At 41.0% G+C, this 21,266-nt stretch overlaps 1 protein-coding gene across 2 annotated transcripts in view; it reads left to right on the top strand.

The window, feature by feature from the left end:
* Positions 1-20,622, top strand: part of GPATCH2L (G-patch domain containing 2 like) — a 46,557-nt gene extending 25,935 nt beyond the window's left edge. For both annotated transcript variants that reach the window (XM_050335518.1, XM_050335519.1), the window contains exons 9-10: positions 1,032-1,123; positions 6,123-20,622. In XM_050335518.1, coding sequence (XP_050191475.1) covers positions 1,032-1,123; positions 6,123-6,295 — 265 coding nt within the window. In that variant the 3' untranslated portion in view covers positions 6,296-20,622. The remainder of the gene's footprint in view (positions 1-1,031; positions 1,124-6,122) is intronic.
* The last annotated feature ends 644 nt before the right edge of the window (positions 20,623-21,266 follow it).

Raw genomic sequence — 21,266 nt, 5'->3', positions numbered from 1 at the left:
CTTTTCATCACTTAATCATCAAAATCTATGTGGTTCCAATCTTTGTACCATGTAAGCACCTCCCAGTGTTTAATGCATTCTATTTGCGCTGTGGTTCTGCATTTTGCACATCAGATCTGAGGCTGAGAGTGACCAAGGAACTTCCCAAAGCAACTGTTATACTGGACAAAGCAGGGATTTGAACCCAACACATTTGTATTCATTATGGATGGTATTTGATAAAGTTCTCTGGTCTGCTGTAAAGACTCTTGTTTCTGAACTAAACTTCTCTGCTTCCTACATCTAGAACTTGGAGGAGTTCTCAATTCAAGTCAGTCCCAACAATGCAGGTTTCTTGTTAATTGTCAAGTGATTAAACTGCGATGGCCGTCAGTAGCCTTCAAACTTAACAGTTGATATTAATGGAACAGATTATGCCTTTCAGCCAGTTTAGAGATGCCACAAGGCTGTATTACCATAAGCCAGCTGTTTTCACAGCACTTGGATAAGGAAATAATGATTTTGAAAATGCATGAGACAGGTTTGCATTCCTAACTTTACAAACTTACTGCTGTGGTGGAAACAATATGCATGGCCTGTTGGGATTATAGGTACATTCTAAGATGACTACAGTACTAAGTAGATTGCAAAATAATTTCTGACTAAGGGAGCAAATATCACACAGTTTCTTTAAAAAGCAATCTTGCAGACATTTGTTACGCTTATGTAGAAGTAATGGTAGGACACGTGTCATATCACTGCTTGATCTACATCTTTATGTATGCAAGGAGTTATTTTAAAGTTAATGCAAAACTAGATCCTTTAAAGGCTAAGAAATTATTCTTCTGAGCAGTTTATGTGTGTGAGCTCTTAAAAGAAGTGGGAGCATAATGGTATATTAACAAAGAATGTGATCAAAACTTCCTTGAGAAGTTTTTCCCTGTCCTACTTCCTAGATAAACTGAGGGGAAGGTGGGATTTGGAGGTGACTGGTCAGTCTAACAGAAACGCGATACTGGAACAGAGTTTAATTTGTTTTAATTTCTCCACAGGCAAACAAGTGTCCACCTGGGACCACCATATTCAAGGGACATCAAGAGGAAACGAAAGCCAGCTGCAGCCTCCATGTCTAGCCCAACATCAGGTAACTTGCCAGCATTTTTAAAGTTGTGTCACTCTTGAGCCAAGTGGCATAGGCAAAAAGCAGTGTTACCTTGGTTTGAAACTAATGAAAGATGTGAGAGAGCATATCGTGTGTTTTTGCATAGCATCAAAAGCTGTCTAGTAAACAGATATTTGGTGATGTAGCTATGCTAAGTTAATATAATTTACAGTGCCTCACTGTATAGTGGACAGTAATCTGTTTCTTCATAAGATGTTATTTCTGCAGTCCTAAGTTATGCAGTCCATGGTAATAGGAAGCTGGTCAGTATGCACAGTGTGTTCCTTCAATGTTGGACTGGCATTAGCTGGTGGCTCTGATGCCCTTTGTATTTGTAGACACTCACGGGAGCAAAAATCTGTCAGTTTTTCTATCATCACTGGATGAGACCACCTATTCCCTGGAGGTTGTCTTACTCTTCTGGATGAAAATAGTTACTTTTTTCTTTTTTGTGCTTTGGGGATGTAGTCATTAAAATGCTTGTCTATTTTCATGGGGCGTATTTCTCGAAAGTGATTGATTACTCATCAAAATCTGAAAGTTTTAATCTGCGGAACACAGAGGAGTTTAGGATACTACTTTCTGGCCTCTCACCTTACCCTGTCATGTCACTATCAAGCAACACATGTTCTTCCAACTAATGCATTAAAAAATTATTCTTGTAATCCAGTAACAAGGTAGTGGGTAAGCTGATTGGAAAAATGGAGATGTGAAAACAGGGGGAAGGCCAAAGGGACTGATGATAAATAGAAGGAATGAAGTTCGTCTTTCTTCCTTGGGCTAGTGGTTAGACAGTAAAATAAAGAAGTAGGGAAGAAAGTTGTGCTTTCTCTCCAGGTCACAGATCTGAATTACAAACTGTCTAAAAGGTTCTATATTAAAAAAGAAAAGAACATTATTAATCTGTTGCCCAGCAGAAGTGTCATCTGTTATCAACTTTTTATTTAGGATATTCTTTCCTGGCTTTTGCATATTCCATTTTGGGATATTCAAACTTCTGTAGTTGACAGGGTTAGTAAAATCATGTATCTAGCCACAGAATTTTAGCACTGGAATACTAGGTTTTCTTGGTATGAATGCTAATATCTCACTGTCCCCTGTTACCTATCCATTCATTTACTGTTCACACTGTATTCTGTACTGCATTGATGGTCACCTTCTATAAGGGCAGCTTCTGTTTCTATGCCTACATGTTTCAAAATACTGTGTAAATTGTACTTACCTGCCTAGGCGAATTGTACAATGAACACTTTTTGAAGAGTTGAAACTGCATCTGGAGTAGAACTTGGCAGTGGAAATAGCAACAGGGGTTTGGAAAGTTTTGTTTTATGGATGAGAGAGAAAATTACAATTATGTATTACGAAATAAGGAAGGAGTGTAGTTACTAGAATTTGGACTTGCTTGTACTGATCATCAAGAGACAAGTGCTGCAATGGTCAGAAATGGTAAATGTCTCTTCCTTAGACCCTGTTTAGAAATATCCCCAGCAAAGTGAACAGCTATGGGGCAGCGTTTGCTACAATACTGACTTTTGAAAAGAAACTTTTATGATTGGATAGCTGAAGCTGTGTCCTAGATGACTTTCTACAGCAGACTCCCAATTACAGCTGGAGCACAACCTGGATATGTAACTTGGAAAGTACTGAAATCTGATATTATATCTGTGAAAGGGGGGTCTTACTATGGAATTACTGAGGCCTAAAAAAATACATTGTATCACTCTGCAATAATGTAGAATTATCTGGAGACTCTTTTGCTTGATAGATATTGAAGAGATAGATAAAGATTTTTCTCCCTTGCCATGCATCTACTCACCCCCACATAAGTGCCATATACTGGGGTTCCCCTGTAGCTGTGGAATCATGGCAGCCTCTTTTTCTGACTACAGAGGCTTGTGTTTGTGGTGGTTTACCTCTTTTGCAAAAGGTGAAGCACAGGTGAATCAGAATGCAGGCCCATGGAGTGCTGGATTTCTTCACCTTTAAATATCTACTTAGCTGAGTCCAGCTGCTCTCGTCTCACTTGTTGACCAGGTCCTGCTTCAGTGATCTCCTTTTTTGCAACCTGAGTGCCCCGTGGAGGTGAAGGACACAGCCTGAGCTGGCTTCATCAGTCAGCAGAACAAATGGGCTTGCTCTGCCGAACATCGGGCCATCTCGGATTCCACCTCTTTTATAGAGATGAGTGATGAAGAGGAGCTCGTTCCGCTTTGCCGCTGTATTAATACACATCAGGGGCCAGCTCCCGGCACTAAATCACGCTACTGCATACATCTGTTATCGGACTCCTCACCAGTGTGATGAACAAGACTGCAGATAGAGGCTTCCTCGTGTCATTCTTTATAGGATTTTCCTAAAAGAATAAATAGCTCAAATCTCTGCCAACACTATCCCCTGTCATTGTGATGAATTTAGCTTCTTTCTTAAACATGCAGCTACAAATCTTCCCCTGTCGCCTCATCCCCCACTATCCACTCAAAGTTTTGAGTTGAATTTGGCTGAAATCAGAAGACGCTAATAAAAGGCATATGAGATGTGGATGCTGTTTCCTTTCTAAGTGTAGGAATGAGAGAAGGGAGCTAGAGAGAATGTTTTATTTGGGAGCCAAGCAAAATAAGTTTATTCCATGTCTTCTCACATACTTCCATGAATGTATTTATGAGTTCTTGTAAAGCATCTTTTGCCAGAGACCCCTGTATGAACATAAAAAATATGCATTGCTGTAGCAGGAGTACCTTAGGTCTCTGTTGTATTGTTATAGCATTAAACTTCTGGTATTAATCCTGCTCTTTGAGGCTAACAGGCCTAAATACCATAACTGAGGTATCTGTTGAGAGCAACAAAAAGTAGGTAGAAAATTCAGAATTAATTTGCACTTCGGGAAGTGACTTATCAAAATTAATTTGGGCAAACATGCAAATGTTCAGAGAGATTGAAAATTAGTGTCTTCTACACTACACAACCAGACAGTGTGAGCCCTAAAGCATAAGGCTTTTACTGGGTAAAAACAGAAGTGTGTAGTTTGGCAGTAGAATAAGGAAATCTGGAGGAAGTTAAGACTGACTGTACTGGATTAGACCAGAGGTTCATCCAGCTTAAAGACCAAAAGCCAGTGCCTAGGGAGGAACAAAGTCTGTGGTGAGAAAGTTCCTTTGAGCTTTCAGTGATCTAAGACTTCGAAGGCATGGATAATGTCCTTGGGTTTAGTTACTTTCCATTGCAGTACAGTAGATTTGGAATAATGTCGCCCGTTGCACAGTAGGGCTTGTCTGACAAATACTGCATAAAATGTTATTCTCATGGTAGTTATTCTGTGGTTTGAAAGGGATCTGATAAAGACTGTCATGTCTGTCTGCACTTTGCCAGAATAGGCCACAAGTACAGACGGCTGTGCCATAAATGGTGAACAACTGTTGATCTTTACACTGATGTTTTAGTGCCTAGGTGGTTCAATCCACTAGATATGTAGCCGTGCACATGGTAACTGGCATCCTGTTCAGCTATTACAACGAGTTGGGCATAAAAATCTGCATAAATAGATTTTTGTCTGCCTTGTCATGTATTCACACTTAGCTTGTGAAAAACTAATTTCTAGAAGGTGCCAGTTAACAGCCTGTGAAACTGCTTATCAGAGACCAGTCTGAGTACTAGCAATTTGTTGAATTTTCCCTCTTGTATTTCTTGCTAAGCATTCATTTTTTGTCTTTACCCAGCAGCAAGAAGCCTGTTTCAGTCCTTTGCTTTTTTCTTTTTATGAGCAAAGATCGAGAGCCTGAGTGGGGAGGCTGCTAGCAAGGGTCACATAGTTTAGTATTGGTTAGTTTAAGGACTTTGAGGGTTTTTTTTCACGTTTCGTATGACCTTCAGATGGAAGAAGTTGGTGGGCTAGACGTTATCAGCTATGTTGTTGTGGCTGTATGGGAATGACTCACTGTTTTGGACACAGAAGCAACATTGTTGGGGTTCCAGATCTACTGAGTGTGGAACCTCAAGCATTGAACCAACTTTTTATTTAAACTTCAAAGCAATCAGTCCTCTAGTTGAGACTCGTTATCCTTGAGGCCTGTTTATCCTTCCTCCACTACAGAGCAGCAGATGCAACTTGTAATTAAAACACATAAACAATTATTATCTGTTATGAGACTACAATGAAGAAGAGATGTGTTTTGTATTGAAGCAGTTACTTGTTAAAAAAAATCTGTTTGCCCCAAAGACTCCTATGGCAATTACTCTTCTTTACTCTGCCCTGTTCTGGTTTTGAGGGTTGAGTGTTTCAGCATACTGAGAATGGGAGTAAACTCTGATATCTCTAGGTTTCTGGCAATCCTTCTGGAAATTTGTGTGACTGTTGGTTTGAGCCATGGGTCTGCAAATCTCTTGTGCTATTATCATCTGTCCCATTTGAACCAGTGGTTGTATTGAGAAAATGAGAGTGGATTTCAACCAAACTTGGCAAGTAGCTACTTGTCATAATATGCTGATTTACCATGTTGGATGTATGTGGAGGTTCATGGTACTGCCTTTACTGTGTGAGAAGGAGGGGTACGTTTTCCTCTTTAAAGGAGCTTTGCAACCTGAAATTTATCATGCCTTCAGAGACTTTCAGAGTCTCAGATACAGGGTTAATTGATTCTTTGCGAAGAGTTCAACTTACCTTCAGATAAATGATTGTGAGTTTAAGTATGGGACAGCTGAAGCTCTTGGTTTTCAAAGGAACTCTGACTAAGGGAAATAGTTAGTGGACTGGGAACCTAGAGTTTTGAATGTGTGACTCATTAAGGTGAAGGTGTTAAAGCTATCAAGAACCTGTATTTCAAAGGAATTTGGATGGAAAACTAGTAGGAACTCAATAAATAACAGTTTTGTAAAAGAAATTATATATATGAGGCATTTGCCATGAAGTCACTTGTTCTAACTTTTTTTTATTGCCCTTTCCTATTCTCTTCCTCTGTTCCCCCTTTCCTGCAATTTTATATTCCAGCAACTTTATCTGTCCACATGGATGCAGCAGAATCAGAGCTACCAGCAACACCATCCTTGAGATCCCAGAACTCTGAGTGGACTGGGAAAACACCAGCAACTGAGAAACCTGCTATTGCTGCTTCCAGTAACTTTTTTAAAATGCCACCAGAGAAGAGCCTTGGATACAGCTAAAATGAAGCACTACAACTATAAAAGCTTGCTTAATTTTGGAAATGTTTGGTTTTGGTGTGTCTCTGCACCAAACATGTTGTTTGGCAGAGTGGTATCCTCAGTATTGATGTGTGATGCGTGCCATCATCCAGACTGATCTGCGTGCCCCACATACCTAAGTCATGTTTGTGACTCTGTGTTTAGGAAAAGGTAATCACTGTTGGGACCGCAGCGGCTTTTAAAAATATTCTTGCTATTGCTGTATTTATTATGCATTCATCTCTTTCCCTGATGCCAGCTCATATGTAATGGGTCATGTACAGATTCTTTTGGGTTTTCAGATCTTTATTCACCCCGTTGGACATTTTGCTGTTTGTGTATTTGGCATTTTTGGGGGTGAAAGTCCCACTGCCACTCAGGGAGGCAGAAGTCTCCCCCTGTGTTCTTCCAGGCCAGAAGGATTTCTTGGCTGTGGAATGAGGAGGGAATGCAAAGAAACTGAAATATGGAATCTGAATTCTGTGTTAGCAGAAGGTTTTTGGGCCATGTGCTAATGGACTCAAATCATGTTGTTTTTGACAAAGCAAATATGGTGCTTGTCCACGCAGAAATTGCCATTGGCTCACTGGCAGCATCATCGTCCATTAGACCTTTTTCTTCTCCCTTGTTCTGAATGTCTTTATAGTCTTTTGTATTGCATGTTCATTCTTAAACCTCCTACTGGATAAGGATTTGGGAGAACTACTTTGGCATAAATGTGTAAGCTGGTGTCCTGGAAAGGAACCTGGATCCATGAATATCGTTGGAGTATGGTAGAGGATATACAAAACTTCCATATCTCAGTGTATAAATTAAAAAAAAGTCTGTTAGTGTTTCTAAAGGATGCTTGCTGTTGAAGTTAACATGCCATTGAACAAAAAAGCTACCTAAAGTGTCCCACAAGTTCAGAGCATTATGGGTATTGATCATATTCCTTCTGTCTCATGCTCTCCCTTCACAAGTATTGTCTGCTATACCTACTGGGGTGTCTCCACCTGCTGATGATTGCTCATCACACTGCAGTGAACACTAAAGAGATTCTCTTCATAGAACCTCCACTTGGTCTGCTGTTACCTTCTGTGTTGCGGAATATATATAGCACAGTGATTTCTTCCCTCTCTTTCCTTAAATAACTCTGGAGCTTATCTTAGGCTGTATTTTCAGAATATATACCTGCATAGCGTGTATCAAGAAACAGGTGGCCTCACAGCTTCTTAAGTCCTGTAACAATAGGATGTATTTGTATGAATAGAACTCTTTGCTTTCTTCATTATGTGGAGCTTTCAGACAGGACCATTTAAACTTGTAAAATTTTGATTATGGAAGTACAGCTAGCACTCTTAAGCAGACAACAAAATTTGCATATTTTTAGTGGTTTTGCAGCCTTCTGCTCTCCCTTATAAATCAAATAGCTGAGGGACAGATTTGATTGTGAGAATACGAAGCAGTGATTTATATTTAACTCTGTATTAATATGTTAAATGGTCATAACATGCACAAAACAGAAATTCAATGACTTGCTAAATCACAATTGACAAATATAGTTGGTTATACTACAGGCATACTGTCTGTGTCTGATCCCCTAATACCTACTTATTCCTGGGGAGATATTCAAATTGGATTTATATTTTGCAGCCCAAGCAAACTGTCAGATCTGTCACTGTAAATCCATTTCAATTTTTTTTTTTGTTTGTTTGGTGGTGCATTTTTACCTAATGGAGGATCACAATGGTCTTTTTGGATTACAGGACAAGCTGTAAGGCTTCCGTGGAGGAAGGAGAGCTCCTGTTTTGAAGTAGTGATTGGTTAGTCTTATTTGTAGTTTTTTTGAGCAATGGTGCTTAAGGAGTAGCACGAGAAGTCTCAGCCCTGGAGGGCCTTTAATCTAGAACATGTGAGGGGAAGGTAAATCTGAAGATGAGTAGCTGCACTATCTAATTACTCATGAATACAGTGAATACAGGTGGTCACATACTCCTGACAACCTGCAGATAAATTTTAGGATTGGAAGCCTTGCAATCTAAACTGCATGCTGTTTCAGTGACAGGGAGTGGTCTCCTTGAAGAGCTTTTGTGAAATTGAGTGGGTTTGATCTCATGAAGGACTCTCCATAACCTCTCTTGGCTTGAGTCTGTTCAACAGATTTACTCAGATTACTGATCATTTAGCTAAAATTTTATATTTAGCCTTTATATTCCTCTTTGTAAAACCAATTCTGATATACCTTGCTACATTGTAAGTGTTGTCCAGGGTAGTTCTTTCTCTTCTGTGGTGTTATGATGGTTTTAAAACTTTTGTAAGAGAATGTTAGGGAATTCAGAGCCTTCATCTTATTGCAGTGGGTGAGAGGTTGCCACGCTTCACGTGATTTTTCTCTGGGGGCAAAGATAATTTATCAGATTTTCCTATTGAGGTCAGTAGCACTGTTATCTGGTTAAGCCCTTACTTATGTATTAAGCTCCTAGGAGTTATTTCTTGTCCTTAAAGGCTGAATGTACCTGTGGCAGTACTGAAGAGTAACTGTGGCAGATCTTGGCTTGGCAGACCGTACTTCCCACTGTGGCAAACTTCTGGAAGTGTCAGGAGATTCAAATTATTGCAGTTGCCCTGTCTTTCCTGTTTCTATGTTAGAATCCATTTACAGGTCAGTTTGGTTCCGAACCAAATATGATTCTCCAGAGGCAAGCAAAATGAATCATGTATCTGGTTATTTATCCTGGGTATTTATCAAAATTTATCTTCAGACTTCAGTAAGTTGATACAGATTTTAGTATCTTCAGCATTTTTAGATGAATAAAATAGGTTCATGGCTTTGTCTCTTTTATTCTCTAAGGCAGATTTCTTAGAACTTGCACTCTGCTCACACAGTACTTGTTGTGAAGGATACTGCTTCCGATGTGGATTACTTGAGTAGAAAGGAATAATAACATATCTTGATTTGGTAGCTGTGCTTCTACCAAGATGGTCCAGTATGTGATTATTGCTTCAAAGATACACAGCTCACTCATGTTTCACTTCTTGTCAACCAAGACTCCCCAGTCTTTTTCCAGTTTTGTATTCTCTCCAACTGTCTCCTCTCCTTGTCCTTATGGGAGACTTCAACTTCCCAGACCTGAACTGGGAATACCATACTACTGTGACAAGCAAGCCTGGGAGATTCCTGAAGTATGTTGAAGATAATTTTGCATCACAAGTACTCAGTGAGCCAACCAGGAAAGATGCCCACCTAGACTTGTTATTTGACTAGAGAAGGACTTGAGAGAGATATGATGGTAGGGGCTGCCTTGGCCACAGGGATCATGAAGTGGGTAATTTTTAAATTTTTGATGTAGTGAGGAAAACGGTCAGTGGAGTTGCTACCCTGGATTTCAAGAAAGCTAATTTTAGACTACTCAGTGAGCTAGTTAGTAGTGTGCTGTTCCCTGAGTGCTGGTCATTTTTTAAGAATCATCTTTTAAGAGCACAAGAGCAAGGCAATCCCTGTGATGAAAGTCAAGCAGTGCAGACGACCAGTTTAGCATAACAGGGAACTCCTCTTGGAACTCAGGAAGAAAAAGAAATTCTATGATCTCTGGAAGCAAGGTCAGGCTTCACAGGAAGATTACAGAGCTGTGCTTCATATATGCAGGGAAAAGATATGAAAGACTGGAACTTAATTAGAGTTGAAACTGGCCAGTGTTTTGTCAGACAAGAAAGGCTTTTTGAAGTGCATTAACAGCAAGAGAAGGTCTAAGGAAAACATTGGACCAATATGTGTTGAAGATGGTCACCTGACAAATCAGGGTGAAGAAAAAGTGTAGGCATTCAGTGTGGGGTTTTTGCTTCAATCTCTAATAATACTGACAGACCTTAGGCAGCCCAGTCTTCTGATCTGGAGGACCATTACTGTGGGAATAGTGGCATTTGTGTACACTGAGATTGTAAGGGACCAGTTGAATGTTTGTAAGTCTCTGAAGCCAGATGGAATTCATCCAGAAACTAGGGGCTGTTGGAGCACAGCCCTTCTCAATCACCTACCTAAGGTTTTGGGAGTCTCGGAAGGTCCCTGTTGACTGGAAGCTAGCCAGTGTTATTCTAGTTTACAGGAAGGGCATGAAGCAAGACTGAAGAAACTACAGACCTGTTAGTCTATCCTCAATACCTGGAAAAATTGTGGAGAAGATCATACTGGGTGCTACTGAAAGGCATTTAAAGTCCTTTAAACCATAGGATCATAGCATATCCTGAGCTGCAAGGGACCCACAGGGATCATCAAGTCCAGCAAAGAACTGGTGGGTGATGTGGTGGTCAGTGTCTGTCTTGGGCATAGTGACCATGAAATGTTAGAGTTTTCAATACTGGGTGAAATAAGAGGCACCAGCAGAATTTCTGCCTTGGACTTCCAGCGGGCAGACTTTGGCCTGTTTAGGAGACTGATTGACACAGTCCCTTGGGAGTCAGTCCTAAAGGGCAAAGGAGTCTAGGAAGGCTGAATGTGCTTTAAAAATGAATTGTTAAATATTCAGGAGCAGGCTGTCCTCATATGCAGAAAGACAAGACACTGGGGAAAAAGACCGGCCTGTCTAAACGGAGAACTTAAACTGGAACTTAGGGGGGGAAGAGAGAATCTGTTGTCTCTGGAAGGAGGGTTAGGTAACTTGGAAGGACTATAAGGATGTTGCGAGGTCATGTATGGAGAAGATTAGAAGGGCCAAAGCCCAACTAATAGGAGGATCAAGGAGTGTCTCCGTAATGAATACAGAGGGTAGTAAAATGACAGGGGATGAGGAAAAGGCAGAGGTGACACGGTTTGGTCAAGGGAAGGAATGAGACCAGCAGGCTTGTGACAGGACTGCAGGTCTTCTAAGCAGAGCCTGATGCTAATCCTGCCAGAGGCGGAGATACAGCTCTCCTCGCTCTGCCCTGTAGGGTTGTGTTAGGTCTCACCCTTAGGGTAAAAACCCACTGTACCCAAAACATGAGACAAGAGACGAAGTGAACAGGATCACAGCTGAAGCTGATCTGATTTATTAGAACGAAGGTGGAGGGTTTTTAAGGATCTGGCTAGGGAAGGTGCTAGAACTAGGGAGGAGCATGGGAGGAGCATGCAAAACTGCGAAAAGTGATAGGGTAGGCAACAGGGTGAAATAACAAGGGGGTGGGACACAACCATGAAATAACTGGGAAGTGATGTGATTGGTAGCTACCCCATGGTAGGCTATCCAAGGAGGGAACTGTCTCTGTGCCTCGAAAGGCAAGTCCAGTAACTGAAGAAGAAGAAGGTAATTTAAAATGGTGGCCTCAACCTAGCATTAGGTTTAGCCACATGGTGATAAATGTAAAAGTCCGTCAGGCAGGCTTGTTAGCTGTAGCAATGTCCTCCATGTCACCAAGGAATTCCTCTCTCCAGCGGGTAAACTCCGTCTCATTCTCCAGCTCATCCCCAACACAGAGGTACTTAATGCCTTCTTTTCCTCAGGCTTTAATATTAAGACCAGTTGTCCTCAGGATACTCAGCCCCCAGAGCTGAAAGTTAGGGATGGGGAGCCAAGTGAAGCCTCCATAATCCAAGAGGAGATGGTTAGTGACCTGCTATGCCAATTAGACACTCACAAGGCTATGTGCCCTGATGGGATCCACCCCAGAATAATGAGGGAACTGGTGAAAGAACTTGCCAAACCCCTCTCAATCATCCACCAGGAGTCCTGATTAACTGGAGAAGTTTCAGCTGACTGGAAATTAGCATCATCTGCAAAAAGGATGATCCAGGGAACTACAGGCCTCTCAGCCTAACCTCGGTTCTGGGCAAGGCTTTGGAAGAGATCATCCTGAGTGCCATTATACAGCACATGCAGGACAACCAGGGGATCAAGCACAGCTGACGTGGGTTTACGAAGCGAAGGTCCTGCTTGACCAACCTGGTGTCCTTCTGTGATAAAGTGACCCACTTAGTAGATGAGGGAAAGGCTGTGAATACAGTCTATCTAAACTTCAGTAAAGTGACACCATCTCCCACAGCATCCTCCTAGAAAAACTATCTGCTCGCAGGTCTGATAGGTGCGTTCTTCAGTAGGTAAAAAGTTGGCTGGATGGCCAGGCTCAGAGAAATGTGGCAAATGGAGCTAAACCCAGTTGCTATCAGTGTTCATCAGGAACACTGGGGGACCCCTCCCAAGACTTGGTTTTGGGGCCAGTCCTGTTTAATAGTCTTTACTGATTATCTGGATGTGGGGGTTTGAGTGCACCCCTCAGTGTTCAGGGGAGACCTCTTCACTCTCTACAGCTACAGTGAGGGGGGGACCGGTCTCTTCTGTCATGCCTACAGTGAGAGGATGAGAGGAAGTGGCCTTAACCTGAGACAGGGGAGATTTTAATTAGGTATTAGAAAATTTGTTTTCACTGTTAAGGTAGTCAGGCATTGGAATAAGTTGCCCAGAAGGGTGGTGGAGTCAGCAGCCCTGGGGGTGTTTAAGAGACATCTGGATCTGGCATGGGGTGATACGGTATAGAGGTTACAGTGGTAGTGCAGGGTTGACAGTTGGACTTGTTGATCTTAAAGGTCTTGTCCGACTTCGATAATTCTATGATTCTATGAACTCCTGGCCTTCCACAGGACAGCCCCAGGAATCACACCTTGTGAGTGAGAGCATTGTCCAAACACTTGAACTCTTCAGGCCTGGTGCTCTGACCACTTTCCTGGGGAGCCTGTTCCAGTGCCCAAACACCCTCTGGGCTAAGGACCTTTTCCTAATATCTAACCTAAACCTCCCCTTACACAACTTCAGGCCGTTCCTTTTGGTCCTGTCACTGGTCAGCACAAGTGATCAGTGCCTGCCTCTCCACTTCCCCTCATGAAGTTGTAGATGGTGATGAAGTTCTCCCCTCAGTCTCCTCCAGGCTGAACAAGCCATGTGACCTCAGCTGCTCCTCATATGGCTTCCCGTCTAGGCCCCTAATCATCTTCATAGCCCTCCTTTAGACACTGTAATAGCTTTTATATTCTTATATTGTGGTGCCCAAAACACAGGACTTAAGGTGAGGCTGCACCAGTGCAGAGCAGGACAATCACCTCCTTCGACTGGCTTATGATGTAATTTTAAAACAGAGCAAATAATAAACAGCAAATTGGTGAAGGAGCTGGAAGGCATGTCCTGTGGGAAGTGGTAAAGGAATGTGGGTTTGTCTGGTTTGGAGAAAAGGAGACTAAGGGGTGACCTCACTGCTCTTTACAACTTCTTGAGGAGGGGAAGCGGAGAGGGAGATGCTGAATTCTTCTTCCTGGTATCTAGTGACAGGACACATGGGAATGGTTCAGAGCTGTGTGAGAGGTAATTCAGACTTGACATTAGGAAACACTTCTGTACTGTCAGGATGGTCAAACACTGGAGCAGGCTTCCTGGAGAGATGGTTGATGCCCCAAGCCTGTTTGTTTAAGAGGCATTTGGACAATGCCCTTACTTTAACATTTGGTCAGTCCTGATGTGATCAGTCATTTACACTAGGTATTCGTTTTAGGTCCCTTCCATCTGAACTATTTTATACATGAACTTTGACAGACGGGAGGAATGAAAAGACAGAAACATCACAAAGTCCCACCCTCCAGCATATCAGTGGCTCCCTTCCCCAACATGCCTTTTTTTCTGATCTTGTTGAGAGTATGTTCTGTCTTTTTCCACCAGGTCACTAATGATCACTGAACAGTATTGATCTCAGTATTGCCTTCTGAGGCATGCTTTTCATAACTGGCCATCAGGCAGATTTCAAACCACTGATCATTTTTCTTTTAACCTGACACTTCAGCCAGTTTCTCACTGGTCCATAGTCCATAGCTCCTGCATTTGGCTGTAAGGCTGCTGTGAGAGACTGCATCAAGAGGCTTACTGAAGTCATTGTAAACAGCATTCACTACCTTCTGTGTGTCCACAGAGTCTGTCATTTCATCAAAGAAGGCAGTCAGGTTTGCAGGCTTGATTTTCCCTCTTTTAATGTGGCAGCCTGTTCCTAGTCACCTCTTTGTCCTTTGGGTGCCTGGAAATGGCTTCCAGACCTTGCTTCATAAAGCTACAAGGGACTGAGGTAGGGCTGACTAGCCTATCATTCCTTTGAGTCTTTTTAGAAAGGTGATGTATATGTACCCCTTCTTGTCACTGAGGACCTCATACAATTGCCACAATTTTTCATAGATGACAGAGACCCATCTTAAAATGACATACTTTTATGTACAGGGAGAAGATGGACATTCGGTGAAAAAGAAATCAAGAGCTGAGAGGAGCACATTTCTGAGTAGTTCTTTGCATGTTTCCAGTAGTTCCAGTGAGCTCTAGTCAAGATTAATACCCAATTTGGTAGGTACTGGAGAAGTTTAAATTAAAAGAACATAGTTTCTGGCCTAATGGATTTGTGATTTTAAGGTACAGTGAAGAGTGAAGAAGGCAACAAAACAGTAGCTGGAGAGAAACCTGTTAGAGGCTGGGACTAGTGCTACTGAGTGATAGATTAGCTCCATAATTGTGGTATGCAGAGGTGTGTCTTGCCAGCATCGTTCCTGAAAAATGACATTGAGTCGGTCAGTGCTGTCCTTCAAACTGTAGAAACTCCTGTGGTTATTCTGTGGGTGTTGCAGGGACCTGCTTAGTGAGCAGAGGACGAGAAGGGAAATTGGAGGACAGACAAGAAGAAGAGCGATTGAGTGCACCTTTTATTGTAACCCCTTCTGTACTGAAGAAGGAAGATGCTACAAAAAACAGTATGTGTGCCTGGATATTGAAAAGGAATTATATCAAGTGGATAAGGGCTTTGCTTTGTTGTCTTGAGGAACACTTTGTTCCTCAACAGTTTGTTGTTGAGTACTTTTCACTGAAGCAAAATTGCAGGATGCTACCAGTCATTTGTTCAGAAAATGTATCTTAATAGTCTGTTAGGAGACTATCAAAGGAGGAAAAACTCGATTCTCTGTGTGGTACTTCATTACTATGTCTTTGTCTTCTGTATTCTGTTCCAGTTTGTGTTCTATGATGAGATATCTTCCTCTTTGCCATCAAATATCAGGAAAATACAGCAATGCTTCTTAAGGCATTAAGCATAAGGCTACTCTTGCTGTGCAAAAGATAAGACAAGGTTATCTTAGGCCATTAACTTTTACCCAGAACAAGGATTGAACTCAGCACGGAGAGCATAATGTCTGTATTATACCAAAGCATCTCATTCTTAAGAAAGTGAACAGTGCCATAGGCAAGTGCAGGGAGACTAAACTGGCACCAGTGCCTGGAGCCAGGTGCATGGCTGGCCCTCAGCCACGTGATGGACAATACAGACTTATGTTGTGGAGACAGAGGGAACGTCCAACATCCTTCTCGCCTTCAGTGTGGGTAGAATGCCTTCCCAACTGCAAACATGGCTGTTGGTGTGAGTCCGGTAAGTTAACAAAGATGTGCTAGATGACATACTAGGGAAAGGGAATTCTTGTACCAACTTAAAGGATTGGTAAAAGGGGAAAATGGGCTGGTACAGCCTGTTATGTCAGAGAAAGATGCAAAATATATATACTTGCAGACAATCAGGAAAAGTATTGCTGAGTCCTGCGTGTTATGACCTATTCATTTTCTTAAAGCAGAGATGCCAGTATTATGAGGATGATCAGGACTTTGTAAAGCTGCCCTCTTGTCCTTGTAACATCTGAAGGAAATGGGATGAACAGCATGAAAAAGGCTGCACTGGGTCAGACCAAAGATCTGTCTGCCTTGGTAGTCTGTCTCTCACAATGACTGGGTTTAGACACCTAGGGGTATTGTAAGATTTGAAGTAGTTGTATAGTGATGGGTTTTTTTGTGTTCTCTTAGCCCAGTGTCCAGTCTCAAAATGACGTACAAACTTTTTTCAAAGCTGGAGAAAACTTTTGCGAACCTTTTGGCTATAGTATTTATCTTGCAACTGGATTTAATTATATTTTTACAAGAACATGTCCCAACTTTAAAAACATCAAGTAAGAATTAGTTCATCTTTGTTTGTAATCAGTTTTCTTATTAATTACCATCTTTATAAGTAAATTGCATCTTCTCTTGGAATACTTTTTTCCTGATATGAACATCCTGACATTGTTTCTTACTCTGCTTTTTTTTCCAGCAAGGTTGAAAAGTCTTGTTCTTTCTTTACAATTAGGCTTTTTTGACATGTATAACTACCTATACCCACCCAGAAAATCCTATGTAATCCACTAACCCATATAAGTAATTTTTCATAAGCTTCACCCTGAAAACTTGCCATTTAACCTTTAATTTTTCTCCTGCATGAAAATCCCCAGTATTGCACATCCATATGCATTCAGTTCTGGTGTCTACACTTAAAGTATTCTTTAGAGTTTCAGAGTATAATTATAAGAGTCACTTACAGTACTCTTTACAGAGTGTTCTCATACTGTTATTTGGGCTTCATATATTCATATGAGTGTCATGATAACCTTTGATGGCCAAACACTACCCTAACATTACCATGGAAGGTGATATTCAGTCAGTTGACTCTGAACTTGAGGTTCTCATCACTGCTTTTCAATGCACAAGATCCTAGAAAGTAAGAATTTTTTTAAATTTCAAAATCTATTGCATCATTTATTATTGTCTGTGTGGTAGAAAGCCTTCTATGGAAATGGAAATACAAGGCAATAAACCATTTCTTGTCTTGTGTAGATGGGCGTAAAAATGAACTTGAAGCTAAAGCCTAGATTGCCTAGATGGGTGCATGTGAGACTTCATTGCTGAAGGCATTTCTAAGAGGGCCATGAACTGAGACTGGTCTGGACTGACCAGAGATGTGGTGCACTGCTGAAGCCGTTGAACTTTCTCTCAAGTTTTGGCAACACCAGACAGGCAAAGCTACCACCACTTGCATTTTAGCTTCCTCCTCCTGTCACAGAGGGCATACCTAGAGATAATTCACAAACAGGTCTGCACAAATTCTGTAAAGAACTGCTTTGTTCATGTCCTAAAATGGCGTCATAAAATTTAACTGTTTGATAGGATTAGACTCTGGGTCCTTAGGACTCTCTTTTAGGGGTAACACGTAAATAAGAAAGATTTTTCTGTCTTAAAACATTATGTGTATTGTCTGAATGAGGTTCTTGCAGAATCTCTCTTCTGATTATAGAAACTGGAAATAAATCAATATGTGAAAGAATTGTTTTATCTGATATAAGGCAAACTGAGTTGAGAGTGGGGGAAGAGAGATTTCACTGACATCTAACTAGATTTACAGTATTGGAATGTCCATTAATCTGCATGCTTCCTTGACCGTTTCCTTAAGTATAACCTGTAACCTGAAGGTCTGTAGGGAGTTACTGTGCTTTTCTTCTTTTGAATTGCAAACGTGAGTGAATTTGAGATAATTTATCATGTCCATTCTTTGGAGTTGTTTTCTAATGATTTTGTTTCCCAGTTTGTCAGGACGTTGTCTCTAGACAAGTGAGATGCTCCCTGTTCAGAATCTGAAACAATTCCAGAGTTTAAGTAGCCTTTCACTTCTAAGTCCCTGCTTCAGATCTGCCCCGTCCCACAGGGGATTTCATTTAAATGAGCAGGTCAATTTCAATTGATAGTTTAATGGATATCTGTTCATTTTGCCAGCACTGACATCCTTTTAAGATAGATTGGGTTCATTCTTTTTATCATGGTAACAGTGACTTCAAAGATCAAATGAGCAGTGGACTTTGAATTTTCTTTTGCCTATGTTTGTGGGCTCACAAAAGCACAAAAAGTATTGGTAGCTATGCACAACTGTGGAGGCAACAACACAGGAATCCCTCTGCATTAACTGTTCCAATGAATAAATTGTAAAAATTAGATCCCAAGTGGATTGAATGTTTTTAAACACAAAGATCAAGATCCTCTGGAAATGGCTTTAAATTTTCAACATTATATTGGGGGGTAAGAGTGTCCAGTTTTTAAAAGTGAGGATTTTCCTTTCTCATCATGGCCTGTCTGTTCTCCGTCTCCCCCTTTCACACCAAAATTCCGCTGTAGTGTAGGACAGTTCAGATCTCTGAGTGTATAGCTACTGGCTTTGATTGGTTTTTTCCCTCCTCATTTAGACTGACTTCAAGCTTTATTTACTGCACAGCATCCAGACTCCACTCTGAAGAGAGAAGTAGTAATTTCCTTGTTAGCGTCTTCAGGGTACCTCCTGCTATAGCAACTTAGAATGTTAATGAATTTATGTGCTGGGCATTTGGATGTTATTGTCACCCTTATTGTATAAATAAGGAGTTTAAGTCAGAATGACTGAATCAAGAAACAGAAGTTATCACTGTATTGGGGCGGGGGGAGGGGGGCGCTAAGATGAGATACCCAGGCACTGGCAATTTGGAGTGGCTTACTTTGTAGCCTTTTGTAGGTTCAAATCACATTTTGTCCTAAGTTCCATAGCAGCTATAGAGTGCTCAGAGCTTCTGCAAATCCAGCCACAATTATTGACAAGGTGTGAGAGCACTGTCCTCATTTCTGAAGTCTCTCTCTGGCTTCTTAGCTTCTAGAGAAATGGCAGCAGGCAGGCTTCTCTCCAGGGCTGGTGGTCAGTTGCTTTCATTGTAAGAACTCGACTGTTTCCAGCTTTCTCTTTCCTGTCTTTGGGTCTGACTCATTTGCTGCTAATCTCCTTCAATTCTTGGCCATCACCTCTCTAGAGATGTGTTCTGTGCTCTGTATGAAGCTAGATTCTCAAAAGAATAAACTGTGTGATCATTTGATTTGGCATTATTGTAAAGTGTATGTACTGAGGGACAACTTAGGATGACAGTTCATTTCTTCCCTTTTGAGTATTTTTATCTGTAACTAGATATATGTACGCCTGTGTATATATAGTATTTATTTTTGAGCTAGGATTTTCTGGTATATATTCCTTTTGTATTGGGGTTTCCTTATAAAGGTATTTTAGTTTCCTCAAAAATGCATTGTCTTTGGAAGTGCTATGATTCCTGGATGGACTTCAAAGGAATTGAAAGAGCAGCCCAAATCATGGAGAATCTGCCATGAAATAACTTACCTACTACAATTTGAGAAAGAGCAATAGGTAGATGAAAACTTGCTCTTGAGCAGTCACATTTTATATACTTTTACCTGAACATCATGGGATGACATGAATATTAATTCATGTCTTGCAGTGATATTCAAGTGTTGTCCTCTTGATTCTTTTCTCTAAACTCCAAAGCAATAACTGTCCAGTGAAGAAAACCATTTAACAAATGATATGCTGCCTGTTAATGCCCAATTCAGCAATGTTTTAAAATATCAGAAATCTTAGTATATATTTTGGGAATAACACCCTCAGGACAGAGACCCTCTTTGGAACCAAGATCAATCATCTGACTGAGCTGTACTGGAAAGGAGAAACATACAAAGGAAAAATAGTAACTTTTGTCTTTAATATCCTGTGTTTTGTTCTGTTCTCCATGGACTGTCAGGTCTAGATCTTCTGGAGAAACTAGTGCATCTTTTTTTAAAAAAACACAGCCTCCCTGTCCAAGTTTTTTATAGTGGTCATTTTTCAGATGTGGGTTGGCAGGCTCTGTTTTCAGGTAAATACCCATTTTCTGATGTAAACAGATATCATTATCCTGAAAGATGAAAATCAGAATGTTTGGATTTCCATTAATACCATCTTGGGATTGGACAGGTAGCTGTAATTGTTGTTTTCTTAATCTTGCAATAAAGTACTGTGGACCACAGCATTCCTTGCTCACATATTGCACCTCACACCTGTGCTAAATGGGCATTTTCTGAGCAAAGTGCATTGTTTGCTCAACAGAAGCATAAAAGATGGCACATGGTATGTTGCTGTACACCTTATCTTCTCTCTGCTAATCGCTGTGGATAAAGTGATGATTGTGCACTACCCTGTGACTCAGAAACAACTTTGCTGAAAACCATAAATTTTTTTCAGGTAAGCTACATCCCACCTGTATGTATACTTAAATGTAACTATGTATTTGTTCCCGGGAAGAACCCAGATGCTTGTCACAGATAGCTAGCAACTGGAAGCACCAGAACTGGTGTATTCAGAATGTGACTACTCTGTCATTCTGCAAGTACCTCGAGTGTTTAGGATATGGATGAGTACAACTTCTACTGCTTGTCACTGAATTACTGCTGGTAATTGAAAATTGGAATACAGTGTTCCCTGGAGACTTTGTCATGGAGCTCAAGAGGTTAATATGTACTTACGTGATGATACTATAATTTTATATGCATCCGCAGATACTGCTAATAGACATTAAAGTGGGCATTTACATCCTTATTATGGGTCAGTACTTGATGTCATAATAAAAAAGTCACATCAGAAAAGTACAGGATAAAAATCTGATTATGCACCTTTTGGAGTGTAAATGGCTTTAAAATTCAAATTGTCACCTGGTGGGAGGATCAGGAAAGAGTCAGAACAAGGGCAAAGGGGCAAAGCTGTGAGACACAAGGGGCAAGATAAAGGAGGAAAAAGAGCCAGGCTGGACTAGGCCTTTGCTTGGGTAGTTTATATCCATATGAATGCTATACCCCATTACTTAGGCCCTTCATGTCATCTTATTAAACATAAGTTTGAGTGAAAGGTGGACTTTGCAATGGGATTTGAAGGTCAGTAAACTCCAGATCGTTCTGTCTTTCAATAGAGTTCAAATCTGCTTGGTGTTGTGAGGGTTAAAATGTTGTGTGGGTTAATGCGTTTGAGGGCTTGAAGAGCAACATCAAAGCTAATAAAGTTTCCAAGGCAAGACAACATCTGAAACTCTGGTGAGGTTGTCCTAAGTAAATATACAAGTAACTGTGCAACTACTGGCCCCAGAGCCTGAGAAGGGGTGGGTACTGGGGAGACTGAGACTCTGAATCCAGAAGGGCAGTGCAGCTTAAAATCAATGGAGACGTACAGTGAGGATTAGAGCAGCATATATGATGGACTGCATGTGCAGCTGGATAGATCAGGATAGTGGAGTAGTTGC

The sequence above is a fragment of the Myiozetetes cayanensis genome, unplaced genomic scaffold, assembly GCF_022539395.1.
Source record: "Myiozetetes cayanensis isolate MyiCay16 unplaced genomic scaffold, myiCay2020 scf6-25, whole genome shotgun sequence".
Classification (NCBI taxonomy): domain Eukaryota; kingdom Metazoa; phylum Chordata; class Aves; order Passeriformes; family Tyrannidae; genus Myiozetetes; species Myiozetetes cayanensis.
The sequence above is the reverse complement of the archived record's forward strand: the minus strand, read 5'-3'. Positions and strand labels throughout refer to the sequence as shown.